The sequence below is a fragment of the Mixophyes fleayi genome, chromosome 2, assembly GCF_038048845.1.
Source record: "Mixophyes fleayi isolate aMixFle1 chromosome 2, aMixFle1.hap1, whole genome shotgun sequence".
Classification (NCBI taxonomy): Eukaryota; Metazoa; Chordata; class Amphibia; order Anura; family Limnodynastidae; genus Mixophyes; species Mixophyes fleayi.
Genome location: NC_134403.1, coordinates 169461050 through 169486382, shown reverse-complemented (window position 1 = coordinate 169486382; position 25333 = coordinate 169461050). Strand labels below are relative to the sequence as shown.

Here is a 25333-nt window from a genome sequence, read left to right as displayed (position 1 = left end):
CATCTGCTACACATGTTTTTTTTTATATGACGCAGGACACCTGTAACTCATTAATAGCAGCTTGAATCCAAATGAAATGAACAATTAAGTCAATGTATCATAGTAGCTAGAGAGATTGATGTTAAAATAAAAATAAACAGACATCACATTTTAGAGGGGATTGAACATGTTCAATGCCTCATTTATTGAACCAAAACTTAGCTTATTATTTTCCTAAAGTTATCTCTGCTTTATCCATATAATTGGATGGTCCAATTGGACCTCTAATCAATGAGGTTTAAAATAATCAATTATATATACATTGAGATTCCATCCTGTTTAAAAGGACATTAACTATGCTTATTTGTGCCTAGCACAGGGGAGTGTATCTTTTTTTTTTTTTGTATTGGAAAAAATATCCTTATTTTGTATACAGGTACAAAACAAATGTACAATACATTATATTCAAGTGTACTGTGTCGCAGTACAGCTATAAGCACAATACTCCATGAAACATAATCGGACATACTTTGAAAAAGTAAGACATGGACTTCCCAGCAGAGCAAATGTTCTTATCAATGAGAGTCCACGGAAACTGCTCAACGCTTTTTGTCTGCAAAGAATTTGTACGGCTTGGAAGACTTTCTAACACCGTTCCTCAATTGACTCTAAATGGTAGTGAATTTTTGCTTCAGTGAATTAACAGCAGGAACTTGGTAGGCATGGGGGGGGGCTTAGAAAATTTAGGAAGAGACGGGTGAAGCCAGGGCCTGATCAAGCACTAGGCTGACCAGGCTGCAGCCTGGGGCGCTGGGTCCCGGGGGGCGCGGCACTGTGGGTATTTATTTATTTTTTTAATTATTTTTTTTTCTTCATTCATTTTTTTTTTCGGGGAGGGGGGGGGTCACCGCTGGGGATCGCCGCGGGGGGGGGGGGGGGTCGCCGCGGGGGGGTGGAGGGCGCCGCGGGGGGGTGGAGGGCTCGACGATCAAAAGCATTGGTGGTCAGTGGTTAGCAACACACAGCCAATCGCCAGGCTGCCTGTTGCTGTGCAGCAGACAGAAAGCAGGACGTCTTCACTTCCTATCTGCTGATCTGAGGAGAGGAGCGACGCTGGCACAACTACAGGTAAGTGAAGGGGGGAACTGCCCTGCATATCTATATGGAGGGGGGGAACTGCCCTGCATATCTATAGGGAGGGGGGGGGGACTGCCCTGCATATCTATAGGGAGGGGGGGGAACTGCCCTGCATATCTATAGGGAGGGGGGGGGGAACTGCCCTGCATATCTATAGGGAGGGGGGGGGAACTGCCCTGCATATCTATAGGGAGGGGGGGGGGAACTGCCCTGCATATCTATAGGGAGGGGGGGAAACTGCCCTGCATATCTATAGGGAGGGGGGGGGAACTGCCCTGCATATCTATAGGGAGGGGGGGGGGAACTGCCCTGCATATCTATAGGGAGGGGGGGGGAACTGCCCTGCATATCTATAGGGAGGGGGAGAACTGCCCTGCATATCTATAGGGAGGGGGAGAACTGCCCTGCATATCTATAGGGAGGGGGAGAACTGCCCTGCATATCTATAGGGAGGGGGAGAACTGCCCTGCATATCTATAGGAAGGGGGGGGAACTACCCTGCATATCTATAAGGAGGGGGGGAACTGCCCTGCATATCTATAGGGAGGGGGAGAACTGCCCTGCATATCTATAGGGAGGGGGAACTGCCCTGCATATCTATAGGAATGGGGGGGGGAACTACCCTGCATATCTATAGGGAGGGGGGGAACTACCCTGCATATCTATAGGGAGGGGGGGGGGGGACTACCCTGCATATGTATAGGGAGGGAGAGGGGGGACTGTCATGCATATGTATAGGGAGGGAGAGGGGGACTGTCATACAAATCTATAGGGTGGGAGGGGGGGGGCTGCCATGAAAATCTATAGGGAGGTAGAGAGGTTGATATGTATGAAGGAGGGCAGAGGAGGGGGGCTGATATATGTGACTGGGGGAGTTTTGATGTGACGGGGGGGATAGCTAGCTAGCAGAGTGGAGGTAAGGAAAATAGCTGCAAGGGGGATGGATGCAGGGTGGGAGGTAAAGAAAATGGCTGCAGCAGGGGTTAAGGAAAATGGCTGTGCGGGGGAAGGTTTGTGGTTAAGGAAAATGGCTGCAGGGGGTATTTAAAAAATAGAGCAGCTTTGGGGGGCAGAATCTCATGATTGTGTGGTGGTCACATGGGTGGTCTCAGCAATCACTAGAATACTAAATATTAGTGAGATGGGGCAGGTTTGTATTTGATTGACAACAAATATTCAGATATTGCTTATATATGCCTGTCCAATGGGGTACTTTTAACTGGCCATAATGGAGTGTTTTGTTTTAACTAAAGGGCCTAATCATTCAGGGTTTGCATTATAATACATTTTTGCATTTTCGAAAAAGGACGCCAACTTTCCAGAAGCCAGCGAGAGGATAACAAAGTTGCAAGAGAGAAGAGCAAGGACAGGTAAGAGACAATGGCACAATCTGTCTAAATTTGAATGCTGGAGAATACACCTGAACATTCATATTCAGGAGTGTTCCTATACACCTATATATTCGGAGGAGAGGGGGGGGCGCTGCGGCCGTATTAGCCTAGGGCGGCCAGAACCCTTAATCAGGCCCTGGGTGAAGCTGAGGTTGATTCATGGAAGGCATTGTTGTGTGCGAATTCCGCCCAAGGTAGGAGATCAGCCCAGTTATCTTGATTGGCAGATGAAAACAACATCTTGAGAAAAGTTTCCAAATCTTGATTGACTTGCTTGGTTTGTTCGTTGGACTGAGGATGATACGAAGAGGATAGGCTCAAATAAATCCCGTTTACATAGAGACAGGTACTGTGAGAAATGCCTACAGCACAGTTGGCCTGGTGTTTGATATGTGTAGTCGGTCACTGCTGACATAACAATGTAGACCTCTATTAAGCATGGATGCCTGGGAAAATAAGGTGTTTGAACGCTGCACAAAGTATAGAAATACATTTTGACACCGTGCTTAGATGCCTGATGTCTATTTTGTAGAACATGCAGTGAATATGCTCTATATTAATATGATGCCTAGCAACCTACATTCAGCATGTACTGTTCCAGCAAGGTTAGAAACCAGAAAGATTAACACTATTAGTATGAAATGATTTAAAAAAAAGTTCTTTGGCCTGGCAGGAAAGACATATTTAAGTGTAAGCACTACTTGGTTTACCCTCTAACTTTTGCTCCATCCTATATCCTGAGTGTGACAGAATGGACCGCCTATGCCACCCTGTCTGTTATTGCTGGGAACAGGCTGGGCTTGCTTTGCCTCCGTTCCCATTCGTTATCCTAAATGTGCCCTCTAACCACAGTAGGAGGAGCTTACAAATGCTGCCACCACTGGACATCCAGTACAGGGTTCCTTCTGGGTAACTGTCACTGCTAGGGTACTCCCTCGCTGGTACACCTGGGCTGATACCCCTGACCGCTTAATATGGATCAGGGTTGCTGTGGATGGATTCCACCTGGCCTATCACACTGGCCGGAGCCGCTGGGTAGCAAGCAGAGCGATGGGTCTGGGAAGCTGGGTCCAAACCTCAGACAGCCGGAAACGGATTCGATTTTGAGTCTAATCTGTAGGTAACAGGATTTTCAGCATGGAAGACGTTTTCAAGCAGATCTTTGAAGCAAGTGATGTTTATTTGCAGTCACACTGATTGAAGGTACCAGTGATCAGGTCAGATGGAACAAGAATGATGATACATTTCAGTGTACAAGGTCTCTCTCTTTTTATAGGACACAGCCTTACAGGGTAAGCCAGCCCCCTGAGGTCTGAGTTATTTTTAGTATCTGGATACAATATGTTTCCCAAACATGGATTTACATGCAATGCAAAGCTAACAATATTTACACTACTCTGTTGTGTGCTAAAACTTGATGCTTGCATTATCTGAGATGCACCCACGCCAGACAGCGCCCCCCTGCAGGGTATACAGGCTAAAGCAGGTGTTTGTCCCTTCACATAAAGACTTAGCATTTTCTGCTATCAGCAAACAGACTTCATGTAGCGAAGTTACAAACCCAAACAATGACACTTCCACACAACACACATGTAACACAATAAGTCCATTTCAAATTATACATTGGTGCCTGCACCTCTGATTGAAATACATTTATACAATAAATTAATTTCTACATGATCCAGCCATAAATAAGTTATTTATAAGTGATCCAGTCACACTGAGGATTTCATGAAATCCTGTTCTGTATCTGAATATTGGCCTATGGATCACTGTGTTTTCCTAACTTCCAGTGTCGGACTGGAACATGAAGGGCCCACCGGGGAATGTCATGGAAGGGACCCACCTGAGAGGGTGTGGCCAGCCACCTGGGTGTGTCACTAGAGGGGGCATGGTCAGCCCACCATGAACACGGCTAGTGCCATATTGTAGCATATAAAAATACAGTATATGCAAGAAGTGCACAGTATGGGCCCCACCTAGCCTATAGATCAGTACAAAGAGGAATGGTCACCCAAAATCAGGACTGTCACGAGAATAGGAACAGTTGGCAGCTATTCTGCTCCCTCCTACCTGTTCATTAAGCTTTCACTTCCTGGTGTCTTAGGTTCAGTAGTTGCTTGTCTCGATCTTGGAATGTTGGGCTTCCGTTTGAGGGAAAAAGGATAGGTGCAAGAAATATGAAGAGATGAGCCATGAGTGAAAACTCTAGCCCACCCCCCCCCCTTCCCAACCGGCCCAGATGTTAAATCAATAGCAGTGCACAGACACACACTAATGCATTTCTCATACCACCGGACACATCCTAATGCATTTCTCAATTCTAACACTGACTCACACCCCTTCTCTCATACACACCGACATGCACTCTGATACACACAAACTGACTCTCATCTTCATCAATTTATATAGCACCAACAATTCTGCAGCGCTGTACAGCGAATATTTTGTCATTCACATCATTCCTGCCTTGATTATTGCTGATATTGTCAGCCAGATTTAAAACAACAATGTAATTAAGGACAGATATTGTTTTTAATAAAACTACCATCCTAAATCTAGCTGATTATTGTGGAACAATATTGTGGAATATCAGTGATTTTCCACAATTGCACTTTGATACATTTACCCCCTTCTTTTGCTCTGTCACTTTGACTGTCATTTGAATTTACTCAATAAACAGTAGCTTAACTTCTAAGTAATAATTAATATAATGTAATACAAAACAATGCGTTAAAGCAAAGTTTAGAAAACCTGCAATTTTTGGAAAACAATAATGAAATCAATTGGATTACATGAGAACCTGACAAAAATTTGGGGGTGTTGTATAGGTATCTAGAACAACATGGTGTAGGCCCAATTCACATCACTGTCCTCTAAGTTACACAAAGTAGCTCCCATGTAGAATTATTCTCCTTTGATGACGTTTGGAATTTGTACACTACTCTAGTGACAATAAAAGCTTTATCACCTGGATAACATCAGTGTGATAAAAGTAAAAAGAAAAATATCTTCAAAACTTCAAAGTATGAACAAAAAGTGCCTTTAAAGTATCTTCTTAAAATACTGCAAGATTCAAAGCACATACATAAATTTCAGAGGAATCAAAGCACTGTGAGAAAATCCTATTGACAACTTGTTTTGTGTATGTTCAGCGGAAACATTTGATGTAACTGTCCTATTATTGAGCAGTAGTCTTACAATTGCAATATCAGTTATTATAACTTTAGAACAAGCATTATATTTAATATTGTTTATTTTGTACATGTTTTGCATATGTGTCAACTTCTACAATCCACAGTATGTTTTATCCTTAAATCATATTAATAATATTCTTAGGATATATCTGTCTTGGCTATATTTTACTGTTATAATATTATTGTTGTAATCAAGTGCATTTTATGATGCCAGACATTAAAATAAGTTCCCCCTCCCCCCCACCATACGGCATTGGATGATTCTTTGCAGGTCTCATTGCACATTCATTCTCGTACACACTGACACACATTCTCTCACTCATACACACACACATTCACTTTTCCTGCAGTGCTGCCTCCAGCTTCCTCAGTGGCAGGATAGGTTGGGGGTGTGTCTGTGCTCTGATTGGCTGACAGTCACTCAGCCAATTGGAGCACTGCAGAGACAGTGAGGAGTTCCTGCATGAGCAGGAAACTCCTCTGCATTTCCGAGCAGCACAGGCTGCTCCTACACTGCTCTGTCTGTGGGGGCCCTGGTGATCGCATTCTAGCCCTGCCCCCTAGTGAAAGGGGGTGGCGCCATCGGGCTGTGGGGCCCACCAGGGATCTTCCCAGGACCCCCAGCTAGGCTAGTCTGACACTGCCAACTTCTGTTTCCAGACTTCTTGCTATGTCTAATAGTAACCGGATTTTCAATTTCATTCCTTATTGTAGTTTTGTTTCTGCCAATTCCCTTTATTACTTCTAACCTAAGTTAAACCATTTCTTTTATTTTTTTTTCAATAATTTTTAAATAAGTTTTTATTGAATTTTCCAATGACTTGGGGATAAAGGAAAGAGACATCAGTAGGAAGGGAGGTGTGCAACATACAGGCCGTAACGAACAATATCGAACTATACAAGAACGTCTTAATCGAGTCGAAGAGTTATGTAAACATAAACATCAAGTATGCAGGGAGGTGAGATTTTTGTGAACAAGAGAGGAGGAGGTAAAGATGAAAGAGAGGGAGATAGGGGGAGGGATACAGGGATGTTGGTAGAGTATTGGAGAAGGGGAGATATGGAGGAAGAAGAGGAGTGGAGGAGGTAGATGAAAGAAGAAATCGAGTTCTCAGAGCACATATTGGTTAATGAGTGGAAGAGAAGAGGATCTTATGAGGCAAAATAATCAGTCTAAGCTTGCCAAACAGACATAAATTGGTTAGGGCATTAATGAACAATGCTGGTGATATGTTCCAAATTACTGTATATATCTGCCAGACATTTTTAATTAGAGTGGAAATAGAAGAGGTGTTAGGCTTTTTCCAATTGGGGGTGATCAGGCATCTGGCTGCAGTGAGGATATGGCCGGGAAGCTTCCATGTCAGTTTGAGTGTCATGTGGGAGAATGGGCAGGAGATAAAGACATATTCAGTGGAGCTGAGTAATCTTAAGAATGAGATCTGCCACCGTGAGCCAATAGGGTTCAGTTTTAGGGCAGCTCTACCAAACATGGAGTGTGGATATATGGGTGTTGGGAATGCCAGATAGCAGGAGGTTGCAGTAGTCAAGGCGGGAGATGAGAGAATGGATAAGAGTTTTAGTAGCATTTTGAGTAAGAAAAGGGGGTATTATGGCAATGTTTTTAATGTGGAATCGATAGGACTGGGAGAGAGTCTGGATGTGAGGAATAAAGGAGAGTCAAGTGTGACACTAAGACAGCGTGCTAGGAAGACTGAGGAAATTGTGGCGTTATTGACAGTGAGTGGAGATGGTGATTCTGGCAGAAGGGACGATAATAAGCTGTTTTGGATATGTTAAGCTTAAGGTAGCTGTGACAAGACGGACTGCCTATGTCACCCTGTCTGTTCTTGCTGGGAACCGACTAGGCTTACTTTGCCACATCCCCTTTATTTCTCCAAAATTACGCCATCTAACCGCAGTATGAGGGGTTTACGATGCAGCCACAACTATGCTCCTACACGGCACCTAGAACCGCTTCCTTCTGGGTAACTGTCGCTGCTGGTGTATCCCCTCACTGGTGACCTGGGATGGTACCCCTGACCTCTTCTGGTAGATCAGGGTGCTGTGTATGGTTCCTCCCTGGCCTATCACACTGGCCAGAGTTGCTGGGTAGCGGGCAGAGTGTTGATGCTAGACGCTGGGTTCCAAGCTCAGTACAGCAGGAGAGCAGATTAGATTTGGATCTTATCTACAGGTCACAGGAATTACAGCTGGGAAGCAGTCGTAAGATCTTGAAGCAAAATGATGTTTATTAGCTGAAGTGTCCTAACAAGGACAGTTCACACTGGTTTAAGGTACCAGCGAACAGAAGGTCAAATGGAACAATAATGATACACGTCAGTACAAACCAGTGCTCTTTTTATACACATTCTGACACACATTTCAGGAGGGGGTAACGCTGCCCCCTGATCCTTCCTGGCCCCATAATGGCTGATATAATATTTTCAATAATTACATCAAGATGTAATGTATCCTGTAGATGTGGAATTAACATTACATAGCTTTCCTAGTTTGTCTATCTTGTATTTAACACAATTGAACTTGCAAAAGTCAATCTGTGAATTCCTCAGATTTGCTGTCTACATTGTCCAGACAGGTTCTAACACACAGGACAAAAGGCCACTCAGGAAAGAAAAGTGACAGCCCCCTGCTGTGTTTTCAGGCTAAAACAGTGTTGACCACGTCTCATGAAAGACTTACTTAGCATTTCCTGCTATCCTGCGCCGCCTTAAATTACTACCTTAACAGCTCGGATGACAGTGTGTCCCTTCAAAGTGATATCATCGGACTGTGGCGGGATGTTCAGCTGAAGTCTCCGTTTCAAGTTGTCTGTGTTTTCAGTGAGTCGGCTATGAGGTCTTTGGTGTAATCATGTCAGGGTAAATACTGTCACCATTTCCAGCATCGTTATGTAGTACCCAACTCGATAACAATCCCCCTTTTCATTTATGACTGTGGTTGGACAGGTGGCAGCATGCTTTCGATGCTGCATGTTCCATTCCATTGTTTACGTAAGTCACAGAACTTTTTGTCTCTGTATATCGAGTTTGCAACACCCACTGAGGCAAGCCTGTTTTTTAGATTTATATTTTCATGACCATACCCATTGACCCCATATATCTAGTTCACAACATCCACTAGAGCAAGACTGTATACACCTTCATGTCCAATTTTATTGATGAGTAGGCAACCACACAGCACCCATAGGGACCTGTTGGAATACCATCTCTATCAGTGTGTTTGTTCCTCTTGGTTGTATTCTATGAGGATGCCTCATTGTGAATGTTTACACATATGACTTTTACTTAATTATATTTGATTGCTTATTGCCGTTCTGGCCAGATCTTTCCAGTATTTCTATTGTGAATAAACGTTTGGTCTATTTTATACAATTCTGTTGACACCATCTATATATACACCACACTCACTGCACCTAGGGAGTTCTTTTACATATTCTGACATACATATGACTGTGATCACTATCAAGAGCAAACCTAGTGCAACCTAGAGCTCTCCTTAAATGTGGCCGCCTGAGATGTAAATTGGGTTTGTTATCCACAAACCAATAAACTCATACCAAAATAAAAAAGATAGACATCTCTATGCACTACCTTTATACACCTTATAAATAATGTGTTAACAATGTACATAGGACTAACATGACACAAGTCCAGTAAATCATATGCAAGTCTAGTGTAATGATGAACGCATTCCTTGTCCAATCCACAGAGGAGGTGATAAAACTTCCTTTGTTGTGCCGAAATTATCCAGCAATTACTCGCATGCATGGAATGGTATATGTAAAAAAGAGAGAAGGATAGTGCAATAATGTATTACTTTCAATATTGAATTTATTTTTTAATTAAATAAATAAAAACATACAGCATATCTTTCAAAGCATATATTCATATAAGAATATATCTCTCCAAAATATGCCAGGTAATGGCCGCCTACCAGATAGGGCCGATGGCAATGGCATGTTTTGGGGGGGTTTTTTTGTTGTTTTTTTAAAATACATTTTATTAGTAACATCTTATCTTGAACAGCATTACATAGTATAAAACTCTTGAAAGGTACAATGGAAAGATGACAAATGTACATACAAAGTTAACAGTGTGTTTAGCACTCTTTCACATAGCTTTTACAAAACAAGTTCAGCTTCATATAAACATGGTACCATGAAGATGTTATTTTATTTTAAATTACACAAATAAGGGGGAAAAGAGACAGAAAAGGGGGGTAGGGGGGAGGGACAGGGCAAAAAGGGAGGAGGAGAGAGTACAGATTGGGAAGGTTAGGGGAAGGAAGGAGGAATTCACGCCTTTATATTTTTAGCAGAAGGTAATAGTGCAGTCTAATATTTCTGGCAATGGATAGGGTTTGACTAAAATTGGAGCAGAGGTTGGTTGCAATGCGAAGCCCAAGGAGACCAGACTTTGTTGAAAGACACGGAGGAGCCCCTAAGCACACTGGTGATGATGTGTTCCATCTGATAAGTGTGCCAGATCCGACCATAGACCATTTGGAGCGTTGGAGAAACGGGGTTCTTCCAGTGGGCAGCTATTTGACAGGTAGCTGCGCTGATTATATGCCGAAGAAGCTTATGGGTGTGTGTTGGAAGGTCTGGGAGAGGTAGAGGCAATAATATGTGCTTAGGATCAGAGGGCACAGGAGTATCGAGGACAGCCGTTGCTAATGCGAGAACTTCTGTCCAGAACGGGCGCAGTTTGGGACAGTCCCACCATGTGTGTATGAATGTATATGATGTGAAGCCTAGAGGGAACATAATACCATCTATGTAACAATTTAATGGCGTTTTCTTTGGTACGGACATTTATAGAACAACGAGCTGTCCACTCATAGATGTCCGACCATTCTTCTGGATCTAGGGACGTTCCCAAATCTGCCTCCCACTGTGTCTGAAAACGGTCCTTGGTCTCCGTGGAGATGGGGAGTAAGGCATTGTATGGTGTTAAGATTATACCTTTTGAGGATGGTCCCGATAGGCATAAAGTCTCAAACACATTGGGGGGTCTGCCAGACAACTGAGCCTTGACCTGCTGATGATAATGTCTGATTTGTAAGTATTGGTGGAACTGTCCCATCGTGAAACCACACCGCTCAATTCTGAGAACTGAGGGAACGTTAGAGTCCTTGTTATGTGGTTTAGCAACAGTAATTTACCTTCCCCTCACCCATTTTGTGTACATAGAACGTGAGAGGCCTGGTATAAAGGCTGGGTTCAACCAAAGAGGTATAAGTATCTGGGGGCCGGGAGATAGAGATGCCATTCTACTACACCGAGACCAAATTGAAAGGGAGAGGGCTATTACCGGGTGAGTTCGAGAAAGGGCTGGTCGCTGTGTGGCTGAAAGCCAGAGGATAGAGCAAATTGGTGAGCCTCCTAATGGGTCTGATTCTATATCAACCCAGACCCTGGTCCCAGGCGGAGAATGCCATTGGACACATTGAGCTAAATGTGCCGCATAGTAGTAATTGCGAAGATTGGGAATGCCGAGGCCACCTGCCATGGGAGAGCGTTGTAGAATACGAGCAGAGATCCTGGATTTCTTATTTGACCAAATGAAGCGCATGATAGAAGTTTGCAGCATTTTAAAAGTAGAGGGAGGGACTTTGATGGGGAGGGTATGGAAAAGGTAAAGCAACCTGGGGAGCAAATTCATCTTCACTGATGTAATCCGGCCCACCCAAGATATTTTCAGCTTCTCCCAAGAAATCATGTCTTTCTTAAGGCAGGCTATCAATTGGGGGTAGTTTGCTTGGTAGAGGTCTTCTACCTTTCTAGTAATTGCTATGCCCAGATATTTCATACTGTCGGAATTCCAGTGAAATGGATAATTTAGCTCCAGAAGCTGCTTCAACTTCAGCGGGATATTGAGATCCAGAATATCCGTCTTGGCCGTGTTGACCTTGAAGTTCGAGACTATAGAAAAGTTATCGAGCTACTGAAAAAGGTTTGGTAACGATGTTAGAGGATTAGTAATGGTAAGGAGGATATCATCTGCGTAGAGTGCAATCTTGTAGATGCTGGAAGATAATTGTATGCCAGAGATATTGGGATTTTGTCGTATTTTCAGGGCCAGGGGTTCTATGGTAAGGGCAAACAGGAGTGGGGAGAGGGGGCAACCTTGTCGTGTTCCATTTTAAATTTGAAAAGGCGGGGAGGAACACCCATTCACCTGAACAGAAGTGGTTGGGTTAACATACAGGGCGGAGACCCCTTTGAGAAAGCAGTCTTTGAAGCCGTAAGCCGAGAGGGTCTTTATCATGAAGGGCCAGCCAATGAGATTGAATGCCTTTTCAGCGTCGAGGGATAGAAGGAGGGAGGGTAGCTTATGCTCATTAATATGCTGAATGAGATCTATGGTCCGTCTGGTGTTGTCTGCTGCCTGCCGGCCTGGGACAAATCCAACCTGATCAGGGTGTACTAATTTCGGGAGAATGCATTTAACTCTGTTTGCGAGAACTTTAGCATATATTTTCAAGTCTACGTTAAGTAGGGATATAGGACGATAACTACTACAAAGAGAAGGGTCTCTACCCTCCTTGGGGATAACAGTAATCCGTTCTCAGGTTGTGGCCAAGTCAAAGGGAGCCCCATCGAATATAGAGTTAAACCAAGCAGTCAGATTTGGGCTGAGGATCCCTGCAAATTTCTTTTAATATTTAGCAGGGAAGCCATCCGGCCCCGGGGCAGAAGCTACCTTCATACTACGTAAGGCTATAAGGGTTTCCTCGTCTGTTATATCAGAACTGAGAAATTCAATTTCTGATTCAGATAGTTGCGGGAGTTTACACGAACGCAGGTAGGCATTTATCTTCCTATCTAAGTCAGGAGGAGCTGGATTTGAGGCATTCAAGTTGTATAGTGAGGAGTAGGCAATGGCATGTTTTTTTTCCAAGAAATCCACTGGATAGGTAATGAACTTCTGGACACAAGGCGGTCAGTCCCAGGCTGGAGGCATAGAGTAGCCAAAGAGTTTCGACCTTCCATAAGTCTTTATCAAGGCATATATGATCATACTAATAAGACAACTATTTATAGACCTGGTATCCTGGTTTCGCTTTATAGACGATTTATTGTTTATCTGGAGAGGAAGTACGGAGAAATTAAAGGAATTTTGTGAATATCTTAATTCCAACCAACTCAATATCGTACTCTCTTTTTACATCAGTAAAATTGGTGTCCATTTCCTTGATCTCACCATTTATATAAAGGAGTGTATTGCAAACCAAATTATACAAAAAATCCACAGATTCAAATTCTCTTATTCCATCCTCAAGTGGACATCACTCAAGATGGTTAAGGAATATTCTGTATGGACAGTTTGTTAGATGTAGAAGAAATTGCTGAAACTGCTGAATTTAAAAGTCAAGTTGATAGACTGTTGGTTGATTTCAAACAAAAGGGTTATTCTGATTCCCTAATTAAAGAAGCTAGAGAAAAAGCTTATGTATTAGACAGAGAAAGTTGTCTGAACAAAGATTTGACCATAAGAAATAAAAATAATCCCAATAACGAACATAGACAATGGTAATTTATTATGAGATTTAACAATCAATATAAAGAAATTGAACGGATTGTAAACAAACATTGGGGGTTATTGAAAAAGGACAATAATATTGGCCCAATTCTTCCTGAGCACCCCAATTTTATTTACAGAACGCCTAGAAATCTTAAAGGCAAGCTAGTGAAGGGCCCGATATCTGAGAAAACAAAAGGAATTAGTTCAAAAGGTGTCTTATGAGTGAGTGATAAGAAGTGCCACTTTTGTGGCGCAAGTGCTTGGTTTGTTTGGGCCCCCACAAAACAAGCTGCCAGTACCTCTGGCACTATGTCTAACATAAGGGTGGGTGGAAGGGCCCAAGGACAATTCCATCTTTCACAACTTCTCTTTTCTGCCACTGCTGTGTGGCAATGTTACCTAGATGTGCTATGAACTGCCATGTGTTTGTGCCATTGCTCTGTCACTTAGTATCCAGCCAGCTCGCTGTAGTTTTTGGCTGAAAGTGGATGAAAACAATATTGTGGCATGTGAGGTGGTCAACATTGACTGAAAATTAGTGTTATTTAGGTTAATAATAATGTAGGAACAAAAATAGAGCCAAATTATATGATTTTAGCATATTTAAGCAATTTTTTAAAAAAAATACAGATCCATAACCAAAATGAAAACACGTGAGAGCGGTTTTGCCAAAACCAAAACATGGGGGTCAGTGAACATCTCTAGATTTTAGTAATAATTCTGTTGTGCAAGTGGTTATATTATAGAACTAAAACCAGTGGTCGAAATTGAAGTGGTATGGAAAATGTAAGTGAATGGAATTTTGATAGTTTTACAATGAAAGCAGTAGAAGCATTGGCTCCATGGAATATCACTGTATACCAGCCCACTTTGACTTCTGCCTAAAACTTGTACCATTGTAAAGATTGTAGTGACTCTCTAGCAAAGAGTGCACTACTGCCAATCTCATATGGGCAAATTTGAAGCAGCTCCTCTCCGATTGGCATAATCAGCCTAATCTAACAAACAGAACATTTCCAGCAATCAGTCTGTCTGTATAACAACATTAAAATGCCTCATCTTTTATGCTATTTGTTTAAAAGGTAAAGTGTTTGGAATGTAGTGTTCTGAGGTAATCATGTTTTCTTTCTATTTATAGGGTTCATATGGTGTTGTGAAACTGGCTTACAATCAAAGCGACGACAAGTATTATGTAAGTGATATTTGATTTATGACTATACTGTAATTTTTCAAACTTGTTGTGAGTTTAATACTTGTAGATATCTAGTGCTTGGAAGGGATAAATACACAAAGCCAACACTGATGAGGTGAATAAATATGGTTCCAAATAGTCTTTGCCAAGAACTTCAAATTTGTAACCGTAACCAAAGTGTCAATCATGGCCAGTGATTTGTTAGTGACCTGTATAGAATATATGACGTAGCCCCAGAAGTGTTCTGTAGAGTGTACAGCATCCACAATAATGTTGTATAATGTGTCCAGCTACCGAGTATATAATTGTATGTCAGAATATATAGCCACATTAGATGGGGTACAAAAGTGATCAAGTGTCCACCTATTTTTTATTCTATATATAATAAAGCATTGTTGCAGAGTTTTACATATATTTCCCGTGTAAGTCTTGTTATTAACGGTTTTGTTCTTGAGCCTTAGAAACATTTTTTGGATTAAGTACATTTAATCTAGCATATTCTCTGTGATTCTTTGTGAATTTACAGAGCCAAGTGAGGCTTATGCCACTTGTGTATGTGCTTTAAGTGAAATATTAAGTAGTGGTTTTGGTAAATGCAAGGACTCCATAGTAAATTCTTCATGGTGGCAGAAAAGGTGTATTCATTGGAAAGTGACTAAGGTGACTCCAGTCATGGCCAGCTGTTTCAGATTGCTGTATCGAAGGCAAGCTGAGCGTTTGTGACAAACAGGGCTTAGTGATTAGCACTTCTGCCTTGCAGCACTGGGACATGAGTTCAGTTTCCAACCAGGGCCTTATCTGTGTGGCGTTTGTATGTTCTCCTTGTGTTTGCATGGAGTTCTTCTGGGTGCTCCAGTTTCTTTCCACACTCCAAAAACATTCTAGTAGGTTAATTGGCTACTACCAAAATTGACCCTAGAGTGTGTGTGTGTGTATATATATGTTAGGGAATTTAGACTTCATGCTTCAATGGGGCAGTGACTGATGTGAGTGAGTTCTCTGTACAGCGCTGCAGAATTAGTGGCGCTATATAAATAACTGATGATGATTTCCTATTGTTTAGTGTGTTTCTGCTGTTTAACATATGCTCTTGTACATTGGTTTGCATTGCTAATCACATCAGTGTAGCTCATTTTCATACATGTGAGGCATTAAAATGTAGTCCTACACTTTGGTTGCATTAGCAGTAGTGACCCCCATGTGTTATACCAACCTCCTGTGCCCAAGAGCAGCCAGGTGCTCCATGTATTCTAGCCTCTACTACTACCCAGTGTACCAGCATTTAATGCCAACACATTATGCCAGATTCCAGGGCCCTATTTATAGCATTATACACTGATCTTGCACAGATCAGCAACAAAACCATACTGCCTCTTTCCTTCAGTACCAAACCCAGCCCATGCAGCCACTGATTACGGTCACTGGCTTTTGTTGCTTTTATATTTACATGTAAGAGTAGCCAAACTATTATTGCTCATGTGCCTACTCTTAAATTAAAATATAATATTCAAGAAGCCAGCGAGGGAGCTTAGGGTAGTGAACACTACTTCCCCATCACTACCCTCCTGAAAAGGATCATTTTGGCTACAATATGTACACCAAATGTCCCATCCTGGCCCCACCCCCTGCTGTGATAGACCGGTATTGGTATCGTTTGACAGGGCCTAACGAGTCCCCTCCCGGACATCATGCTGCCAAATCGGCAAATATGATGTACACTGCTTGAAAAGGAGGAAACGGTGTTAAATAAAATTGCCGCTGTCTAAGCTCTTAAAAGCAGGGCCCTCTTTCCTTGTTTTCTCCTTCTACTATTTCAACATGCTCTGTACCTCTTGGCCTGCTTTCCTAGCCCTGTTCTTAAGCCCAGGCCTACTTAACACTGGTCATTACCAACACTGTCACTCATTGCCCCATAAATAATCTGATCTGCATTACCATTTTATCTATACATTTGTTTATTCAGTATATCTGGTCTTTGTATTTTGTTCTTCATGTATCATGTAGTGTGTAATGGATCACTGCTTTCTATATATGTCTTGTTCGGCGATGCAGACCCTTTTGTGGCATATAATAATAATAATAATAATAATAGAACATGCTTTTTGTTTTTCTTTCTAACCATATTGGGTTTTTTTTTAATTCTTGTTTATTATAAGAACATTGCAACAACATATACTGTTTTTAGTAATAGTACATTTAGTGAGAAGGCACATATACTAGAGATGCTCAGGCTCTGTTTTCTGAAAACCAAGCCCACCCGAACTTAGGGGATCCGAGTAGCCTTGAGAGCCAGCTCATTACTTTTGCGCGTCCTTGGATCTGAATCGAGGCAAAACATCATTGGTGCATTGTCGGATCTCGCGGGTTTTGGATTCCATAAGCACCTCCCTCCCCAGGAGATCCAGCGCCATTGCTCACACAGAAACAGGGGTAGCAGTGTTCTTGCCACTCTCCATTCTCCAGTGCCATTGCTCAGTGCCTTTACTCATACAGAAACAGGAGGAGTAGCAGTGTTCTTGTCACTTGACAAAAATTTAATGGAAATTATTGGAAATTAATGTTATTGAGGTTAATAATAATGTAGGGATAAAAAAAGAGCCAAATCGTGTGATTTAAAAAAAAAAAAAAAAGAAATTTTAGAAAAAAAAAACGGGATCCAAAACCAAAACACACGAGGGCGGTTTTGCCAAAACCAAAACACGAAGTTGATCCAGATCCAAAAACAAAACACTGGGGTCAGTGAACATCTCTAACATATACCAATGTAACGAACATGTGTTTATGCAATGCAATGACCTCAAGTAATGTTAGAATAAAACCTGTAGACAGGTAATAAACTGTTTTACAGCAGGAGGAGATTTTTGAGAACTAGGTCTCATTCACACAGGAGTTTATTTCAAACAATTATTCGTAAAGCATTTTTATACTGATTGTCCAAAAATAATATAAGCAAATGGATCTGTGCATGCACACTTTGTTAGGCGTTTGTTTCCTTTGGCTTTGTGTCAATTTGGATGTTGCCTATGGAGTACAGAAGTGTTAATTCCCCGTAAAGTACTATGGAGTGCTCTGAGTTAATTTCTAATGTTTAAGAGAGAACATTGTCTACACTTTACACAACTGGTTTTCAATACCTATATTTACAACCCCATCGTCTGCAGTAAACCTCAAAAGCATTATAAATCTTTGCTAACTTAATAAAAAAAAATGTAATGTATAGCTAAACTGTGAAATACATGCTAAAGTGCATGCATATAGTTTGTAATTGATTATTTGTAGTACCATAGTGCAGTGCCCATAAATCTCATTCCATTAGAGGAACATTAGACTAAAACATTAACTAATCTAACTGCATGTGAAAATAAAACCCTAATTGAGACTGTATTGTGTTCATACTCACAAGGGGTTGACAAGAGCCGTTCTGTAATTTTCTCATTCATGTCAATTGCCCATTCATTGTTTTCACCCATTCATTTCAATGGAGTAGGAGCTCTACATAACCCCTTTGAAATTAATAAGCTATTGACACAATTGGAGCTTCAGCAGTATTGTAATTTGTTTTATATTTTCACATAAACAGATTCAATTAATCTCTATTAAAGTGTGATCAAAGCAAGGAGTGTCTGGTACTTCCCTCAACGCCAACCAATCACATTGCAGCTAGCGTAAGAAACTGCATGTGAGTGACTTAAGGGCGTTTCGGTCAGTTCAGTCATACTGCTGCAAGGGACCTAGCAGAGCAGTTTGTTAGATATGTTGTTTGTTTGTTTGTTGTATTCTTGTGCATTATTCATATTGTGTGTTTTATTTGCATTTTCTTTAACCATTTGCATGTGATGTTACAGGATTTTAGTGGTTTCATTTAGGGATGTGCACCGGCGACTTTTGAGGTCTCGTGTTTTGTGTTTTGGATCCGGATTTTCATTATTTTTGGGGTTCGGATTTGTCTCGCAAAACACTTGACGAAAGGTCTCGGTTCGGATTTAAGGTTTTGGATTCGGATTTTTTTTGAAAAAAACATAAAAAGTTTAAAAATCAAGTTTTTGGGCTTATTTTCACTCCTACGCTATTATTAACCTCAATAACATTCAATAACAAGCATTTCCACTAATTTACAGTGTATTCTGAACACCTCACAATATAGTTATTAGTCCAAAACGTTGCAACGAGGTATCTTTCTGGACTGCGTAGAAGAGTGGGTCACCACAATATATATAATAAGAAAATCATCAACTTGTATGATTCGCAGCAATAAATGTACCTGGACTGCGTAGAGGAGTGGGTCACCACAATATATATTAAAAACCCTGAACTTGTATGATTCGCACCAATAAATGTACCTGGACTGCGTAGAGGAGTGGGTCACCACAATATATATTAAAAACCATCAACTTGTATGATTCGCACCAATAAATGTACCTGGACTACTGCGTAGAGGAGTGGGTCACCACAATATATATTAAAAACCCTGAACTTGTATGATTCGCACCAATAAATATACCTGGACTGCAAGGAGGAGTGGGTCACCACAATATTATTAAAAAACCCTACACAGGTCTGAATTCCACCCAAAAAGTTTATGGACTGCGTAGTGTAGTGTTCCCCACAATATTATTTAAAATTTTTGCAGCAACAGTCAACGTTGTTTAATATCTGATACACCTCTATCTGGACTGCATAGTGGAGTGGCCACGGTACCCAATTTGGTACCGGGGCCACAATACCTCCTCCAAACATGGTACAGACCATTCGTCATTGAGATCCCATCAAGTATGTTAAAGACAGACAGGGTCGAAGTGTTATTGGTTGACTTTGTAAACCAAAAAACTGTCCCTGTTGCACATAGTCGTGCAATGAAGACTGACTTTTTCATTTAAAGGCACCATCTTTCAAGTGTAGTGTTTGTAAGTCATATTATACTTTTGGTAAAATTGGTTTATTTTGTTCCTCTTTATGGTAACTACTAATAGAATTAAAGTATTAAATAGAAGCTGCAGTTCCTCTTTATGGGAATTAGTAATAGAATTAAAGTATTAAATAGAATTAAAGTATTAAATAGAGTGGTATAGAGTTGTAGTGTGGTATAGATAGAGTGGTCCCCACAATATAATAATAAAACCCTCAACTGGTCTGAATTCCACCAAACAAGTATCTGGACTGCGTAGTGGGGTGGCCCCGGTACCCAATTTGATACCGGGGCCAGAATACCTCCTCCAATTTCCAAGTGTAGTGTTTATAACATCTTAACACTACACTAATTCTAGCACGTCAAAACCTCTTGTTTTAAATAATGACAGGGCATTTAACTTTTGATTTAATTTATTGAATTTGTTGGCATTTTCTTTTACTTTTTGAACATGGCAAACGACTGTTGAATGGTCACATAATGCCCAAAAAAAAGTTGCAAGATGGAATTGTCCTTGGGCCCTCCCACCCACCCTTATGTTGTTGAAATAGGACATGCACACTTTAACAAACCAATCATTTCAGCGACAGGGCCTACCAAACAACTGTGGCTGAAATGATTGGTTTGTTTGGGCCCCCACACCAATAAAACAATTCATCTCTCTCTGTACAAACTAAACAGGCTCTACTGAGGAAAGATGTCGTCCTCATCCTCAACCTCTGATTCCTCTCCCCCTACAGTGTGTACTTCCTCCTCCTCACACATTATCAATTCGTCCCCGCTGGACTCCACAACCACAGTCCCTCTGTACTGTCTGGAGGGCAGTGCTGTACTTCATTGAGGAATTGATTATTCATTTTTATAAACATCATTTTTTCAACGTTGTGAGGAAGCAACCTCCTTCGCCGCTCACTGACCAGGTTCCCCGCTGCACTAAAAACTCTTTCCGAGTACACACTGGAGGGGGGACAACTCAGTTAAAAAATAGAGCCAGTTTGTACAGGGGCTTCCAAACTGCCTTTTGGAGTTCTACCACGTCACTACCTCTAGTTAATTTAGATTGCAAGGCTTGTAAATATAAATACTTTGAAGATAAAAAAAGCAGGCTGCACAGACTGTGGAGCAAGAAAGTGAAATTAAATGGACCACGTTACTTTAGTGGCTATCTATGCCCCCCCGCCCTACACTTGTAGTTGAATATAAATAAAGCAACCTGCATAGACTGTAGAACTAGAAATTCAAATATACAAAGAAATAGACAAAGGCAGTTTGGTATCTGTCTGCATCAGATCCCCTCTCCACTAGGAGTAAAACAGAAAACTTTTCAGCCAATATATAATCTAGAATATAAATAGAAATTGAGAAAGGCAATTTGGTATCTGTCTGCATCATAATCATCAACATCCTCCTCAGCGCCAGCTACATCAATATCCTCCTTCCAGTGTGCAACATTCACACCTTCATTAGCCAAATCTGTAACTGGACTGTGGGTGATCCTTCCAGCATATGCAGAGGGCGTGCTGCAAATGCTGGATGGAGTCACCTCTTCCCGTACAGTGATGGGAAGGTCAGGGTTCACAACCAACAACACCCTTGGACTCGCCTTGGGGATTTGTGATGTCATCTGTTTAGAAGGCAGAGTTCTTTGCTGTTTTGTTGTTGTTGCTGACAGCATAACTCTCTTAAATTTTTTGTAGGGGGGGAAGGAGGGCTTAGATCCTTGGGTGAAGCTGGACCACTAGTCATGAACACGGGCCAGGGCCTAAGCCGTTCCTTGCCACTATGTGTCGTAAATGGCATATTGCCAACTTTACATTTCTCCTCAGATGATTTTAAGTTTCTCTTTTTGCTATTTTTTGAGAACTTGGGCTTTTTGGATTTTACATGCCCGGTACTACGAGATTGGGCATCGTGCTTGCCAGACGACGTTGATGGCATTTCATCGTCTATGTCATGACTAGTGGCAGCAGCTTCAGCATTAGGAGGAAGTGGGTCTTGATCTTTCCCTACTTTATCCTCCAAATTTTGGTTTTCCATTATATGTAGCACAAGAGAGCGTACCCCTAAGCCACACACACTCGGCAAAGCCTTTAAAAATTATATGCGGCACAGGAGAGTAGCACTGGACTTATACTGCTGAATCAGTGAACTTTGTAATAGCAGTACCACTGGACTTATACACTGCTGAATCAATGAACTTTGTAATAGCAGTACCACTGGACTTTTACTGCTGAATGTGTGAACTTGGTAATATTGCAGTACCAATGGGCTTATATACTGCTGGATTGGCTTTGCAAATTTGGTTATAATTATTTTTTTTTTAAACTTTTTATTTTAATTTTTTTTATAACTTTTTTTTTATTTTTTAAAAACTTGGGAATAATGGGGAAATAACTATGCCCTTAGAAGCACAGAGCACAGGACACAGCACCACTGGACTGAACAGGACACAGCACAGGACCCAGCAGCACCACTGACCTCAGAAGGACAGAGCACAGGACACAGCACCACTGGACTGAGCACAGCACAGCACAGCACATCACAGAACTTAACTGAACAGCACAGAACTTAACTGAACAGCACGAGATATAGCAGGACAGAGGACCACCTAACACACCCTCCCTCTACCCTGATCAATGCCCGAGTGAAGATGGCGGCGACTAGCGGGGAATTTATAGGATCCGAGTATCGCGAGATCCGACAACGGGATTATGAGTCAGAGCCTCAGTTTCAAATTTGAATTTGGCGCCAATACCCGGATCTGTCTCGGATCCGACTCGGATCGGCAACGTTCGGGTGGGCTCGGATTTCATAAATCCGAGTGCGCTCATCTCTAGTTTCATTATAATAGAAAATGGTCCCTAAGGTGGCAAAGTTGACACCCTATGAGTCCCGATATTCCCTATTACACCAGCCTCCACACGTGTTTGGTACAGCTGCACGATGACTAAAAATCCGCCGGGGAAAAGACATGCAAGAAAAGAACAATTTCATGAAAAAAACGACAGTAATATTGACAGACTTACCTGAAAAACTACTCTGCAGATATCCGATGGAAGCAGAAGGATGACAGGAAATCCTTCTGATTGGTCAGCTCTCTGGCAGTACTGTTTGACGTCAGTACAACCTGAATGAATTCAAATTTAAAGCGGCAATGTCGGGACCAGGCAGGTTAACTGTTTAAACATTTTTTGTCGTAGCGGAATCAATTACCACCGCCTCCACACAACACGACAGGAGGGTTGCGAAGAGCCCAACAATGGCTGGTAGTTTTATTTTGGTGGGTCCGCTCCCCCATAGAGCTACCCGCCCTGCACTGATGTGCCTGGGAAGAGTGGTTGGCTACACTGATCATTTTAATTAGTGTACAGAGCTTTCCAAGCAGATTATTATTATCTTTTATTTATATGTCGCCACACAATTTCCGCAGCACCGTACACAATAAAAACAGTATACCATACAGGAAAACAGTACAGAACAATAAATAAGTGATACCATGACTTCAGAGACTCCAGGCATAGCAACTATTGCGAAGTTGGAGCAGAAGAGTAGGTAGAGAGACAGGAGGGAAGATGGCCCTGCTCATGAGAGCTTACATCCTAAAGGGAGGGCAAACAGACAGCTGGCACAAAGGGAGTCAGAAGAGGGGAACAAGCACAGGAGGAGCGAGGAGATGAAAGCGAGCAATTCAGATTGAAATTAATAGACCAAGTGGTACAGAGGTTTACCTATGCATTCCAATGGATATATTTATATATATATATGTGCAAATGCATAGCATTTATATGCGTTATCACATGTGGTTTGCTACTGGACAGGTAGCACTATTTTTGTAGTCCATTGTAAAACTGTATTCATTATTTATTTTACTACTCAGAATTTCAATATATGTCACATTAAAATGCCCCAAGTTAGCCATATCTGTTTCCTGCTAGTGATCAGAACTGCAATAGATGCAGATTGGAATGAACAGAATCAGTGCTATACTATTATTAAGCCATACATATGATTTAATCAAATTCATATTATGATTATTCCTTTGGAAATAGAGATTGAATTTTGCTCTTGAGAAGCACATTTGATTCAGCCTAGAACCATTCCATTATTTTATTAAAAGTCAAGTTCCTCAAGTCTGTGTCTGTTAAACTAAAAAAATAAGGTTCTGCATAAATTGTTTTATGCCAGCAAGTCAGGTGATTGGGAGGGAAGGGGGGGGGGGGGATAGCCAAACTTGTTTTGTGAATACATAGACCTTTGTCGTAAAACACCGTCTCCTCCCTCTTATTGACTGGCAGCTCTCCCATAATGCCTGTGGAATTCTGTGTAAAGGAGGCAGATTTAAAAACATTCTAGCAGATGAAAAATGTACTGTAGATTTAAAGAAAGAAAAAGTACTTACAAGAATTACTTTTTTGTTTATAGTAACAATATGGTATTAAAGTATCACTAAGTAAATCTCCATGTTTGTGGGAAACCACTAACCCCACACATTACTCTACAAGTATCAGTCTTGTGTAGACCTGTCATTGTTGTTAGAATGATATATAGTAAAAGGCTGCATTTGCATTTGATGTATCGAACCAAAAAATCAGATTATTTTTATCCTTCATTGTCTGAAAAGCATGGCCTCAATAATGATTTTCTGGGGAGAAGTTTATAGTTGATAATAAACCACAATTTTACAAAAATTGGGTATTTTATATTTATAATGACAAATTGTATGTCACAGAACATTTTATTTTAGAAATTCACCCCTGATCCGTAGACAAGCACCAGACACAAATGCTTGTTGAATAATGTTCAGAGAAAGCTAGTTCCTGCTATCAAAATAGGGGTGGGTGGTCAATAGTGAAATATCTAAAAAGTAGACATCCTTATTCTTTGTTTTTGGGCTTTGTAATCCTAGCAAAACAATTGTTTATTGAAATGCGATTATCTGTTTAGTAAGGTAAAATACAAGTACTGAACATAAAGCAGGAGAAAGGAAAGGATGTGACCACTCATACATCCCCTAATGACTGGAACATTGGAATGTCTCAAGCTGGAATCGGCATCATAATAAAAATGAGTCATTTGATTCCTGATTATTGCTAGCAAACCTCTTTCAGTCCTCTCTATGTAAAAGCAATATTTTTAATTAGTTCATGTTCTCTTCTTTTTTTTTTTTTTTTTTTTCATAACTCTTTTTTTTTTATTCATGTTTACAAGCGATTTACATAACAATCCAGTATTACAGTGTAATATCTAAAAAAAAGCATACAAAAAAATATACTGTTCACTATTTATTGTAACTACTTTAAAGAAGAATGGGGAACAAAAGCAACAGGGAGCTGGAGAGAAAGGGGTGTGAACGGTCAAGAGACAGCTAAGCCTAAGAAAGATGTAAGCTAGCTGTACAGGGGTTAAGTGGAAGAAAATAATGTATTTCAAATACTTCGGAACCCAAGCTTAACAATCATATAGGCAGAGACCATCATCTCTATTTTATAAAGCTTATTTAGACAGACGAAGGCCACTGTACCATACTTCCACATGGAAGTAATAAAAAGGCAAGCAGCTTACTGTACAGAAACACATTTAAAACGCTATTTCTGGAAAGCATTCAATCTGGAATGCTGTTACTCAGAAGATATTAGTCCAGAGTTTTTGTATCGCTAGGCAGTGCCAACAAATGAAATACATTGCTTTCACAGTCGGTAGATTCTTACCTCTTCATTATCAAGTATGTAAATCCTTAACGCTGCTGCTTCTAATTGTTGGATATGATTAAAGATGGCAATCCACTCATGTTCAGCATAGTATCCAATTTTGTGGACATCCTATTTGAAAAGTTTACAGACATGATAGCTGTTCAAAGGTGACATTATATGTCATTAATTTACCACATGTAACATTTACATACATTGTATTTCTTTCTGGTTTCTTTTTGTGCTTTTTAGCCATGCATTTATGTCATTGGGCAGAGTTGATTTTTCCTCAAT

At 41.1% G+C, this 25333-nt stretch overlaps 1 protein-coding gene across 4 annotated transcripts in view; it reads left to right on the top strand.

Moving 5' to 3' along the window:
* CAMKK1 (calcium/calmodulin dependent protein kinase kinase 1) overlaps positions 1 to 25333 on the top strand; it is a 293477-nt gene that overhangs the window by 135438 nt on the left and 132706 nt on the right. For all 4 annotated transcript variants that reach the window (XM_075194965.1, XM_075194968.1, XM_075194966.1 and 1 more), the window contains exon 4: positions 14393 to 14446. In XM_075194965.1, the coding sequence (XP_075051066.1) occupies positions 14393 to 14446 (54 nt within the window). The remainder of the gene's footprint in view (positions 1 to 14392; positions 14447 to 25333) is intronic.